The sequence below is a fragment of the Protopterus annectens genome, chromosome 2.part2 (assembly GCF_019279795.1).
Source record: "Protopterus annectens isolate FY-2018-M chromosome 2.part2, PAN1.0, whole genome shotgun sequence".
Classification (NCBI taxonomy): domain Eukaryota; kingdom Metazoa; phylum Chordata; order Ceratodontiformes; family Protopteridae; genus Protopterus; species Protopterus annectens.
The window spans coordinates 1,128,443,406-1,128,457,121 of record NC_056730.1 but is presented as its reverse complement, the minus strand read 5'-3'; the positions used below and the strand labels follow the sequence as shown (position 1 = coordinate 1,128,457,121).

The 13,716-nt window shown below is 45.5% G+C and overlaps 1 protein-coding gene across 1 annotated transcript in view; it reads right to left on the bottom strand.

Annotated features, from left to right (window-relative positions):
- SMC5 (structural maintenance of chromosomes 5) overlaps positions 1–13,716 on the bottom strand; it is a 3,018,525-nt gene that overhangs the window by 2,337,370 nt on the left and 667,439 nt on the right. Inside the window, exons 8-10 of the mRNA XM_044064368.1 lie at positions 13,501–13,543; positions 11,627–11,643; positions 1,538–1,553 (exon numbers count right to left, since the gene is read on the bottom strand). Coding sequence (XP_043920303.1) covers positions 1,538–1,553; positions 11,627–11,643; positions 13,501–13,543 — 76 coding nt within the window. The remainder of the gene's footprint in view (positions 1–1,537; positions 1,554–11,626; positions 11,644–13,500; positions 13,544–13,716) is intronic.

The window sequence follows — 13,716 nt, the reverse complement described above, 5'->3', positions numbered from 1 at the left end:
AGATGGACCAAAGCTTCTACTCCAGACTTTTTCTGGTGCCCAGAAAAGAGGGTACCTGGCGCCCCATCCTCAATCTATCAATTCTAAACACCTTCATGGTGATCCCAAAATTCAAAATGCTCACCCTCCAGCAGTTGCTACCCATGCTGTCCAAGGACGCTAGGTAGCCACCCTAGATCTAAAAGAGGTCTACCTCCACATTCCTATCGGGGAATCATGCAGGAAATATCTCCTCTTCAGGGCAGGATCTCAACACTTTCAGTTCTCTGTGCTTCCCTTTGGCTTATCTACTGCTCCCAGAGTTTTTACAAAATGTCTGGCTCCGGCCATTGCATTTACAAATATTCATATTTACCCATACTTGGACTACCACCTTATTCAGGCAGATAGCCAGGAAACGCTGCTCAAGCACCTGGCCTTTGTAAAGACGCTACTAACCTCCCTAGGATACACAATCAATGGAAATAAATCCAAACAGGTGCCCGCCCAAAGGATAATCTTCCTGGGAGCAAGTCTGGGCACAGTGTCCTAGATGGCATTCCTTACACCAGAGAAACAAGTTTTCCTGACAGCCTACTTCTCTCAACTAGCCACCAGGCCCCAGCTATCTGCAAGGAAGATCCTGCAAGCTCTGGGGTTCATGGCATCTTGCATGCTACTCATTCCATGTGCCAGACTGCACATGAGGAAACTTAAGTGGTACCTAAAGAGCCTTTGTGTCAACACGACCTGGAAACTCTTGTAGCTCTAATTCCTTGCCTAAGAGAGGAATTTCTTTGGTGGGCAACAGCATGCTCCCACAACAAGGGACTGCCTTTCTTCCCACCCACCCCTACTGCCCAGACCCTCACCACAGATGCATCAGACTATGCTTGGGGTGCACACCTGAGCAGGTGCATACAGGGCCAATGGAGCTCTCAGGAAATCTCTTTGCACTTCAGTCAAAAAGAGATGATGGCTGTGCAGCATGCCTTGATAGCTTTGAAATCCCTTCTCTCTCCAGGGGTTCTCCTGATCAAAACAGACAACACCACTGTGATGTGGTACATCAACAAGCAGGGAGGGGCTGCCTACCCTCTATGCATGTTGGCCATGACCCTTTGGCTCACAGCCTCTTCCATGCAACTACACCTGTTAGCTCAATTCCTACCAGGCTCTCTCAACTCTCTGGTAGACCAGTTAAGCAGAAACCTTCTGGACCCACACACAAGTGGCAACTCAGCAGAAGTACCTTCACCCTAATAACTCAGAAGTGGGGAACCCCGAAGGTCGACCTCTTTGCCTCCCACACCATCCATCAGCTCAGAAACTTCTGCACCATGGAGCACCACTGCATGGCTTTGAAAGTGGATGCCCAGTTCTTCCCCTGGGTCAATTTCCTTTCCTTCCCCTGGGTCAATCTATCTGTCTATGCCTTTCTCCCCTACCTCTCATCCTCAGGGGGCTACTCAAAATAAGTGAGGAAATACCAAGGACCATTCTCACAGCTCCAGACTGGCCCGCAACACTGGTATCTCTTGTTACAGCCTGTCCTTGCTACCCATGGCATCTTCCTCAGATTCCAAACCTCCTGACCCAGAGGAAGGAATTCATGCATCCCCAGTTGCAGACACTCAATTTGGCAGTTTGGCTTATTCCTAACCCGAACCAATGCTAACCTCAGTAAACAGGTTCTGGATGTTATCCATGAGGCAGACATCCTAGCGCCAGAAAGTCTTATGCTGATAAATGTAAAAGGTTCTGTACCTGGATCCAGGATAAGGGAAATACAGCACAGCCCTCCCTCCCTCTCATCCTGGATTATTTAGTTGACCTGCTCTACACAGTGGCCACTTTCTCCTCTATAAAAATTCATGCATCTGCTATTTCTGCTAATTTTCCCACTGAGCAGCCTCCTTTCCCACACCCTTTGATCAAGCGGGCTAGTAACTTGAGGGCACCAACACCAGCTTGGGACCTTATTTTGTATTGGAAAAGCTCACCCTGCCCCCCTTCGAACTAGCTTCTAATGCAGAGCTAAAATTTCTCTCCTGGAAGACAGCATTTCTTTTGGCCATCACTTCAGCCAGAAGAGTCTCTGAGCTGCAGGCACTCATGGCTGTGCAACCCTTCATCTTCCATGCAGACAGGGTATCCCTCAGAACTAACTTATCCTTCATGCCCAAGGTGGTGTCCAGTGTGGCTCTCAACCAATCCATTCATTTGCCCACCTTTTTTCCTAATCCTCAGAACAAGGGGGAAAGGATTCTTCACACTCTAGATTTGCACAGACAGCTCAGATTCCATCTAGACAAGACTAAGTCCTTCAGAAAGTCTGATCAATTGCTGGTTTGCTTTGCTACAGGGGCAGGAAGCAAAGCCATCTCCAAACAAACCATTTCCAAATGGATAGCACACTGCATCCATTTTTCCTATAAACAGCATGGAAAGCCTCCCTACAAGGTGGTCAGGACACACTGCCTCCACCTCTGAGCTTTCCTCAGAAAAGTCCCCACCAGGGACATCCTGGAGGCTGCTACCTGGACATCTGTTCACACTTTTACCAAGCATTGCCACCTGCCCCTCCTCTCCAAATCCAGGCCAGGGTTTGCCTCTCCAGTCTTGCAGGGCATCTTAGCCAGCCCCTAGTTTCATTGAGTGCCTCCACTCTTTTCTGCTGTGGGAATCAACGCAAATGTGATGACTGCAACAGTGAAACACGAAGAACATAGTATTGTGTACACTTACCATAAATGTAGATGTTTAAGTGTATTCACTTTTGCGGTCCTAGTTTCCCTCCCTCCATCCCCCTTTCTTCTCTTCTCCTTTTATTACCTTTCTGACTTGTTCTCCTTTCCTTACAAGGGACTTATTGGTATTTATTTTCCAGTGGTGGGGTTTCTTCCACCAGAGCCTGGACTCCTACTTGGGGGCTCCTGACAGGTTAGGGCAAGAAAAACTGATATAATATCGTCTGCTGCCTTACTTTGTTACTGATGACCTGACGTTAGTCCACAAGCGACAGCAACCGACGGAGAAATACTAAGTCTCTGATATCCGGGCCGAGGGCTACTCTGACAGGGGTAACCCAAATGTGATGACTGCAACAGTGAATACACTCAAATATCTACATTTATGGTAAGTGTACGCAGTACTATCATTCCTCTCTACTTCCCTCATAAGCCATTAATGCACTAATATGTCCCTTTTAGTATGTAGTTGTCCAATCATTTGACCCAGCTCAAGAGAGTGCAGTGTATGGAAATCAAGAAAGCGCATATGGAAATATTTATGGAAGGCTTTGCTAGTGCTGGATGTAGATAAGGCACAGCAATCAAGATAGGAGGAGATGAGATAAAAATGGTGACACAAATCATTTCCAGGAAGGTCTGCCAGAATAGATGGTGTTTTTGTTGAAGCTTGGAAGTTAGGAGAGAAGAAAGTGATAAAAATCTGGAAGGTTTTGTTTAACAATATTTTAAAAGGAGTAGAAGTGCCAGCATCCTGGAAGCAGGTTGTAGTGGCTATAATACCCAAAGATGGTAAAGAACCATTAGACCCAACTTCATCTAGGTCCTTTAGAATTTTAAACCGATTATGAAATGTTTGTCTGTATTAAGTAAAAGAATGGCAAAGGTGTTGCCAAAATCGATAGAGATGAATCGGTCTGTGGGTGTTTTTTGTTTTTTTGCGGGGTGCTAACATTTGACATCTTTAATAGAACAGTAATTATCCATAGGGAAGCAGAGGTTAAGAAAATACCACTGTTAGTGGGTCTGGATGGAGAGCGAGAACATTCAACAGAGTAAGCTGGGATTTTATGAGTAGGGCAATGGGTAGCATTTGCATTCCCTGATAGAATAATAAGGTTAATTAGGATACTGTATGAGGAATCGGAGGCAAAAAATTGAAAGTGGGAAAGTTCCTTTCTGCCAGGTTGTGTCTGAAGAGAAGAACCAGGCAGGGGTGACCTCTCTATCCTTTACAGCAGAGTCTCGATTATCTGAACATCAATTATCCAAAACATCAATAAACGCAGCCTTCCAAAGTTTTTGGGTGGAAAAAATCGTAAAGTCTGAATATGGATATGTTATACATATTCACTTGTGTGTATATTTTGAGCATGGACTGCAATAATATACTGTACCATTTTGTACTTAAAGTGAATTTGTTTTATTTTTCTTGTTTAATGTTCATCAAAAACATTTTTGTAAGTTTTTTTTTATCCAGTTTATTTATATGTTTGGTTATCCAGACTACCCTAGGTCCCGATTAGTTTGGATAATCAACTTTCTGCTGTATTTGCTTTTCATTCAGAGCAATTGGCAAAGAAAATAAGGGACTCTGAAATTCAAGTGTATAATTGGCATGGTAATCTTGAAAAGTTGGCTTTATTTACAGACAATATCTTGTACATGATAAAACAAGAAAAGGGCATATCAGTGTTTTGGAACATCTAGAGACAGTTTCAAGTCTTTTTGGGATGTAAAATTAATGAAGATAAAGCAGTAGCTGTAAACTATGTTACCCATACGAATTGGTCCAGTAAGAGGATCCTGATGTTCGTGTTTCACTGTTGCAGCATTACATTTGGGTTATCTGCCTGCAGGTAGCCCTCAGCTGGCCTGAATATCAAAGTCTTGGATTCCCGCGCCGGATGCTGTCTCTTCTTCCATGACGCCAGGTCAGGGTGTAAAACATACAGCCGACGCCATTACATCAGTCTTTCTTGCGCTGTGCCAGAAGCAGAAGCAGGGCAAGTGGCCGGTAGGCTGACTCCTGAAAATAACCCTAAAGACTGCTTCACCATCCAACACCAGAAGTGCAACAGATTTTTCCTCCATCGGCCTCCAGGATATGCATTCGCATACTTTATATGGGCAGAGACCAACTAAATCTAATGTTCTGGTAAGTACATGACTAGCATTCCTTTTTAAAGGACAGGTTTCATAACCTGGCTGTGTTGTAAAGGAAAGTAAATGTCTCATTACACCAGAGATGTCATGCATAAGAAACTACTGTGGAAAGCAACTTGTAGCTTTAAAAGCAGTTAACTCTCATTGTGCTGCCACATGAGTGGGAGTCAGCCAGTAGCTTTAAAAGCTGCTATACACATCTTTCCACACTGGCACTTTTTTAAGTTATGAAGCTATTGTATTTGAGCAGCTAAAATTCCCCCATTTATTACAAAGTTATAATCCCCATGTATGCTTGAGAAATGTATTTCAAGCAGTTCACTGAGGTGAATTTCTTAAAGCCCTCTTTTTAATAGAAAAAATGTGGTTGTGATCAGAGACCTGATTTATAATCGTGTGTAGTGCAAACAGCTGGAAAATATTAATCCTGAATTATTTGAATGTGAATATAGGCAGCATAAAAGATGTGCTTTTGCAGAGCACCTGTTGTGTATTTAATTTTCAGGTTCTATTGAAAAAGGTGACACATCGTGCATCGGATAGTATTGTCACCTCACAGCTGGAGACTCCCATTTTTCTTGGCTGGAGTGCCTTCTGTGCAGATTATGCATGTCCTTGCTGTGTTCACATGAATTTCCTCCAGGTGCTCCGGTTTCCTCCCACATTCCAGAGACATGCAGTAGGTGGATTGGAAATGCTAAGTTGGCTGGGTGTGTGGGTGTGCATGCATGTGGGTGTGTGGGTGCATGCATGTGGGTGTGTGGTGTGGAAGTACAACTGCAGGGCTTGGCCCTTAGCTCTAGATGATTGTCACTGTTTGTGACACCCGATCCCAGGTGCAAAAATGGAGGAAAAAGGGATCTGATGAAGTCCATTTCATTATGCATCATGAATGGGTCTTTGGATCCATCGTCTGATCCAAGCCAGCCATTTCTCAAGACATATGATCTGAGTGTCAGACTCCTCCTCCTCCCATGATGCCTCATTCCCTTCAAACCCTCCGATCTCATTTGCCGCTATTGCAGTCCAGACTCTGTTCTGAGCCTCTGCTTCAATGGTAGCGAATTCTATTTTTGACAGCTGTTTCCTTAAATTTGATCTCTACTTTCCTCTAGCTATAATGTAGTGTATAGATTTTCTTCGTGTTTCACTGTTGCAGTCATTACATTTGGGTAATCCTGCTGGCAGGTTGCCCTCAGCCGGCCTGAATTCCAAAGTCTGTGTCGGTTGTCGCCTTCCCTGACGTCAGGTCATCAGGGGTATAAAAGAAGCAGCCGACGCCATTTTCTTCAGTCTTTCTTGCCGCGCGGTGCCCGAAGCAAAAGCAGTTTGCAAGTGCCGGTCGGCCGACTCCTGAGATTTTCATGTTTGAGTTTCAGATCCGAAGTCTTCAATTAAGCTAAGTACCCCATTGGGGAAACTTTTTTCTTGCTCAAGACCGATGTCAGAAAAAGTTAATAATTGTATTTCTTGTGGAAAGCAAATACCTCATAAGGATTTTCATTCTTACTGTATTCCTTGCCTAGGCGCTGATCACAACGTTACTGGTTGTCGGTTCTGTGCTAGATTTAACCAACGCACTATTAAGCGTCTGTATAATTTTGCTTTAAACTATTTTGGACGCCAGTTTAATTATCCTGAAATGTCGTTGGATAGCCATCCGACTACCGGAGTTTACAAAAAACGCAAAGAAAAGGATAGAGAAAAACAACCGAGGCCCAAAACTGACGAAGCTTCTCCTTAGCCAGTCGCCGGTTCTCTGAAGTGCTTTTGCAGCCCCTGACGCCTGCTACTTTAGAGTCGCAGGCCGCTACGGACTCCCACGTGGAGTCAGTCATTCAGCTTGGATACTCAAGGTATTGGAGCCTTGGACAATCCCTCAGATGGGTCCGAGCTGCTGAGGTACCGGCTTCTGAGGGTGTATTCAGACCTAAACATCTTTATATTAAAACAATTTCAGATTCAAAGGCAAAGACTAAAGCACCTTCCAAAGTTAGGAAACAAACTCAAGACCCACGTGGACAGGCCTCTATGCCCAAAAAACAGGTGCTCAAAATGGCCGAAGTCTTGATTACCTTGATCAGAGGTCCCCTCCCTCCTGATAAGAGGCCTAGGCAAGACACTGACTATGAATCTTCAGATCAGGTTTCTATTTCTTCTGATTCCTCTTCTGATCAGGAATGCTCTCTTCCCCCCTATGAGGATTCTGATGCTGAAGAATCTATTCCTTCAGCATCTCCTCCTGAGGGCTATTCCTTTGGGGAAACCTTGCATACCATAAGGGAGCATTTCCACTGGGAGAGCCAAGATTGTTCAGAATCTAAAAAGAGGCTCAGGGATTTTCTTTTACTACCTCAGCACGGGCCTCTAGCCATTCCACCTGTGTTAGACATTGTGAATGATGTGTTTTCAGAGTCTAATCTAACCCCTCACTCCTTACCCCCAGCTCCTGTTAAGCCTGACAGATATTACAGGGTTCCTGACTCTCACAAGTTTCTTTTTAAAAACCCTGCTGCTGACCCAGAAACTATTTCACAGGGTCCAAATGGAGTTAAGGCTTCCACTGCAAAAAAACCCAACCCCATCTGAAAGAGATTCAAGGGCATTGGATAGATGGGGGGGGGGGTTACACATCTGCAACTTTGCTATAAGGGCCTTAAACTGTCAATTTCATATGCTTAAGTATCAGCAACATCTCATGGGATTGCTTAAACAGTAAATGTTAAATTCTCAATGTGTACACAACTGTACTTTCTACCTCCCCTCCCTTTACGCTTCCAGTAGTTTGTTTGCTGATGTTAGGTCCTTTCCCGCCCTTTTCTGGTTTCTTTATTTCTTTCTCTTTTTTCTTTATTTCTTTCTCTTAGTTCTTTATATTAAAAGCTTTCCTGCTGTTTTGTAGTTATTTTAGATAATTAGTTTTAGTGTGACTGGCCTCTGTGTTAGGTGTGTGTGTGTGTGTGTGTGTGTGTGTGTGTGTGTGTGTGTGTGTGTGTGTGTGTGTGTGTGTGTGTGTGTGTGTGTGTGTGTGTGTGTGTGTGTAAGCATGTCTGCTTATTCATGTCAGACAGGCCAGAAAAATCTGCAGGGTTTAAGAGATGTGCCTGTTGTGGGCATAACATTCCCCAATCTGATACCCACAAAAGGTGTTTATTGCATTGATCTGGAGCATCTCGCTGTACTTTGTGATGTCTGCTTGGCATTCAATCCCTGGGCCCTGGCAGACAGGAGGAATAAGCTCATCCTCAGAGGGCTTCTTCCCTCCTTTGAAAAAGCTATACCCCTCTGGGGACATAATCTTCCACTTCCGAATAGAGAAGGAAGTAATTGGAGCCATCTATTTTGCACTTCTCCCGGATCAGAGTAGTCCCTTGGATCCGGAGGAGTCTGCACTGGCTAAACCTCCCTCCCTGCCAGATCCATCAACCGGGTTCCAAGCAGTATCTCTGAGCTGACAGGTTATCCAGATCCATAGTTCCTCTTCTCCGGAGTGGACCCAAAGCCACTCCTGCTCAGACCACACACCTCAGAGCCATACTGTGTGCCAGAGCAAGTCTCTCTCCCCAGCCCAGTCTACTTGGTTTCATTGTCCTCTAGGTCGGCACTCACACTCAGAAATGGATCAAATGATGATGAGTTTCCTAAAAGCCCAGATCCAGCTGGGAATTTTGTCCTCTCCAGCCCATGCTGGATATGTGAGAACTGTGACCCTGACTTCAGTCCCCTCCTCCTCCAATCCATCCAGTTTGAGTCGTAGGGCCTGGTGATCCCAAGTGGATCTGCATCTGATCGAGGAATAACTTTTTCCCCAAGCACAACAGTGTCCCAGACCGGCTTTATTCTGATTTTATCAGAGCAGTGTGGGTCCTGGATTAGAGGGGTCGATGCTAGGTCCTCAGAGTTGTTGGTGTCCTTCTTGGATCCATCCCTCCCTCTGGGGGCCTCAGTCTTTGATAGCTCAGGACCGGTGCCTTCTTTCTGGGTGGCCTTTTCTCTCTCCTCCTCAAGGGCTCCGGCCTCAGGGCTCACCCTGCATCCTTGGCATTCCTGGTGGCAGCGAGGACTTTTTCAACTCCATGAGATACGATCCTTCATCCACCAGGCCCTTCCCAATCCTCATTGGATCAAAGCTTTGCTCCTTCCATTCTGATCTGTGGTTAGTCACTCCAGGAGAGCCTCCAGCCAACCCCTCAAGAAGGGGTTCCCCTGTCTTCCGTGTCCTCCCTGAGTATCCTGCAGAGGTGGTTCACCAGAAACTTTGGTGCAAGGGAAGCACATAGACTCCCCCTTGGAGTCTTTAACAGAGGACACTGACTTCGACCTCCACACAATGATATCTCCTTCGTAGATATTGTAGAAGTCCCGAAGCAAAAGGGTGGATGGTCTTCCCAACCCCTTGGAGGAGTCCATGTTCCTGGAGGCATTCAGGATGGAACTGTCTACATCCTGGGTGACACCTCCAGCAAACCAACTTATTGATCTTGTAGCCTGCCAGGCTTGGAAAGAGCCTGATACTATAGAATCAGTCCCAAAACGTGCCGATAAGTACCTTAGTCCCCCCCCCAAGGATTGCCATTTCTGGAGCAAAGGGATTCCAGTTGATGCCATTGTGCTGTCAGCAGCCACTAAAAAGGAGTTTGCCAAAGAGCTCTTTTGTCCACCCCCTCAATAAGGAGACCTTGGCCCTGGACAGATGTAGGAAATGAGTGTATGCCTCAGCTACCTTTTTACTGAGAACATTGAATTATCTGGCACATTTTACTTGCCTCCAGAGAGACCTGGTAAAAGAACTTTCCACATCTCTGGGGTAGTCTCTGTTCGAGGAAACCTTCAAGACGTTTTCCACACAGCTGAGCACTATGGCTTCAGTTGCTAATTCCTCGATGAGGCTAATCTCCCATGCAGCGGAGGGGACCTCTCAAGCATCTGGTTCAGGCATAGCCCTCCGGCGACATGCCTGGATGAGACTGTCAGTTTACGGACCCCTTCAAAATGTTTATTAATGCCCCTTTTGACGGTTCCTCTCAAGATGGTCAGTTAAAGAAACCACTCCCCACACCAAACCCACCAAACAGGAAGGCAAGACTTTATCTGCCGTAGGGATCAAGTTTTCTTCCCCCCAGCTAACGTTTTCTAGGAACCAACAGAACAGGAAGATGTGGTTCTGCAAATCGCAAGCAGCCTTCCCAGAGTCACAGGATGATTCCCTCTTCCAGAGGCAGAAAGAGAGAGGATTCAGTGTTTGGCACTGCCCTAGAGGCAGAGGGGTGTCCACAGAATTGGGGCTTCGGGGAAACCTTCTTTGACAGGCCCTTTGAGCGCTCATAAAGTGTTGCCCGACTGTCCTGCTCTGGAGGCAGTCGGGGGCAGACTTTCTTTACACCCAGCAGCCTAGACAAGCATAACAAATGATGCTTGGGTGTTGAACATTATATTCAGAGGCTAGTGTATTCCATTTTCACTACCACCTCCCCTTTTGCCAGAGTGTCTCCCCAATGTGCCACCCAGTTTGAAGGAGGATGCCCTTCTGGAAGTACAAAAACTTCTAGACAAGAGTCATCCAGCAGGTCCCAACAGAATAAAGCGGATGCGTAACTTGCTCACGCTTCTTTTTGATGCCGGAGAAGACTGGGACCTCCGACCTATGTCTTGCTCTCAGCAGTTTGAATCTGTTTGTCAAGCATACAGTTCCACATGGTTACGGTACAGTCCATTCTATTGCTCTTGCCCAAGGATGACTGGAAGTGCTCTGGATCTCCAGGGTGCATACTGTCATGTCAAAATACAGGAGCTCCAGGAGATTTCTGCACTTACCAGTTCAGAGTGCTGCCTTGGCCTCACCACAGCCCCCAGATGTGCAAGTGCATGACAGTGTTGCAGCGCATCTCTATCTGCAAGGTTTAAAGGTGTTCCCCTACCTGGGCGATTGGCTCCTAACAGCACCCACAAGGCATCAACTACTTTGGGCAGTTCAAGTGATGTTGCGCCTGTTTCTTCACTGGGGGATCACAGTCATTATGACCAAATCCATGATGGGTCCAGTTCAGGACATCGAATTCATTGGAACCCAGTTGAAAACAATAAAGTTGCTGCTGTTCACTCACAATGGATATCATCACTCAGGCAACGTGTTCAGTATTCACTAGACAAGTTATCTCCTTTAGCTCGCTCTGTTCTCATAGCCTTGGGTTCCGTGTCTGCCATCTTCTGGTGCTGCTAGCCAGGTTCATCATGTGAGTACTTTATTGGACCCTGGCTGTTCAGTGGTCCATTCGGTGTCGCCCAATATCAACCCCGATCAGGCTTACCCTAATTTGCACGCCTCTACAGTGCTGAATGCTCCCAGACTTTCTTCACTTAGGCAGGCTCTTTGTCCTTCCCCCTCGGTCAGCCACGGTGACCACAGACTCCTTCTTCTTGTGGTGGGAAGGGGCATTTTCAGGGAAGGATGGTCCAAGGCACATGGTCCCCCATAGAGACCAGATTGCAAGTAAACATTCTGGAGATGAGAGCAGTCCTCCTCACATTGTAAGCCTTTCAAGACTGCCTCCCTCTGGGAACGATTGCAGTCTTGTTGGACAATATGTTGGTGGTATGGTACGTCAACAAGCAGGGGGGAACCTGGTCATACCCACTCTGCAGAGAGGCAATGAGTCTGGGAATGGGCAGTGACTTTGAACTGCTTGCACATTTCAGCATACATCGCAGGAGAATACAGCATTCTGGTGGACAAGCTGAGCAGGTCTATCTTGAGTCCTCACGAGTAGTTTCTGAACCAGTCAGTAGCTAAAGAGATTTTCAGCCACTGGGACCAACCTTGCTGCAACCTGTTTTCCTGTCCCCTAAACAACAAATGCAGCAGGTACTTTGCTCTGATCTCTCCAGCAGTGGAGTCACCCAGGGATGCTCTAGTCCACGATTGTCCCCCAGGTCTCCTGTATCCTTACCCTTCGATCCCCTTGATACCCAAATTTCTACAGAAAGCCAGCAGGTTCAAGTCCAATCTCATCCTCATTGCCCTCATTGGCCTTGTCTGGTATGGTTCCCTTTCTGCAGTCTCACAAAATATCGTCCATGGATATTGGATCCCAAGCAGGATCTGATCTCACATCCAAACAGAGCAACAACTTCCCAGTCTCAGGTCCCTCAAATTAACCACTTTGTTTCTCCACTTCCAGTAGTTTTGCTAAAGTCCAAGCTCCCTTCTCCTGTCTTTGACATTGCACTTGCTTCTCAAAGCCCTCCACCGCAAAGTATATGGTAACAAATGGAAATGTTTTTCTATCTGGATTTCACAGAGGATATAGATCACTTTTCATCCTCTGTCTCCAATGTACTCATGTTTTTGAGTTCTCTCTTTCATGAGGAAGCAAGTTTTTCTACGATAAATCTGCAACTTGCAGCCATCTCAAAAGTTTTATCTCGGGGGAAGGGAATTGGTTCTCTCTCTATTCTTAATTCTTCCAAGCTCTGTGGGCCTTCTTGAAAGTACCTCATTGAGCCCCTTCTCTATGTATGCGGCTAGTCTGCGAGATCCATTTTAAGTTCTGCTTCTTCAGTGAGATTTACTAAATCTCCTAACCTATCGTTAGGTTGTATTACTTGGAGAACTTGAAATAAAAAAGTATGCGTATTCCCTTCCCTGAGGGTATGTTTAGCTATGGCACTGTAATCCTGACCTCTGGCCAAACAATATCCATGATCCCGTATTCTCTCTCTAAGTGTCCTGTTAGTTTTTCCTACGTAGAAAGAGAAACAATGGACACAATGGGCTACGTATACTAAATTCTTGGTGTTACAATCACTGTTGTACTGAATCGTCCAAAGGTGACCTGTAATGGGATGTTTATAGTAGTGAGACTCATCGATAAAAATGCACTGTGGACATTTCCCACACTTCTTTGTACTTTCGAATCCCGTCTTATCTCCACTTGTTACCATCTTTGTTCCACACAATATTCTCTTCAAATTTGGTAGATTGCTGAACACAAATGATGGATTGGATCCCACTACTCTGGTTACATTGTTATCTGCTGTAAGTATGTTCCAGTGTTTACGAACATAAGATTGTAACATATTAGTGCCCCTTCCAAAGGGAATAACAAAACTCATTAATCTCTTACTTGTATCTTCTATATGTACATCCAGCCTATTAGTTTGATCAGAGAAATACGGTTTCGCTCTATTCATTCTGAGGCTTTCCATTTTTCTATACGTATCATTGACCTCCTCTTCAGTGTATCCACGTACCAAAAGCCCTTTGTGCAAGTTCGCCAATCCTTCGTTAAAATCCTCAATCTTAGTTGAGAGTCGGGAAACACGCATCGCCTGGCCTTTAATGATGTTTTTGAAGATGTGCGAATGATGCATGCTTTCTCGATGTAAAACATCTTCAATAGAGACAGGTACAATGGAAGTAATTCTAATATACATCGTTCTGTGCATGTTGATATGAACAGTACTAACAGTATGAACACATCCAACATAGTCAAAAACCCAGTCTCAACTAACATCGTTGAGCGGAATGTTGAGGGGGGTGCAGCTTGCAGTATTGAGCAAGGGGCACTCATTGACAATATCAATCAAGGACAACAGGTATCCACACTGAATCATATTTTTTCACCTGTTGAAAATGTGGTTCCATCAGTCTATACCACTCCACTAGAGGGGTCTAATGAATCAGAGGTTGCAAATGAGCTCCCCTCAAATGCAGGGAGGATTGAAGCTCCCAATAATCCTTCCTTAGCAGCTGCTGTAAGAAGGAAAATTCAGTTGGATAAAATTGAGGTACACAATCCCACTGAAGGTCCTTTTCCCATCA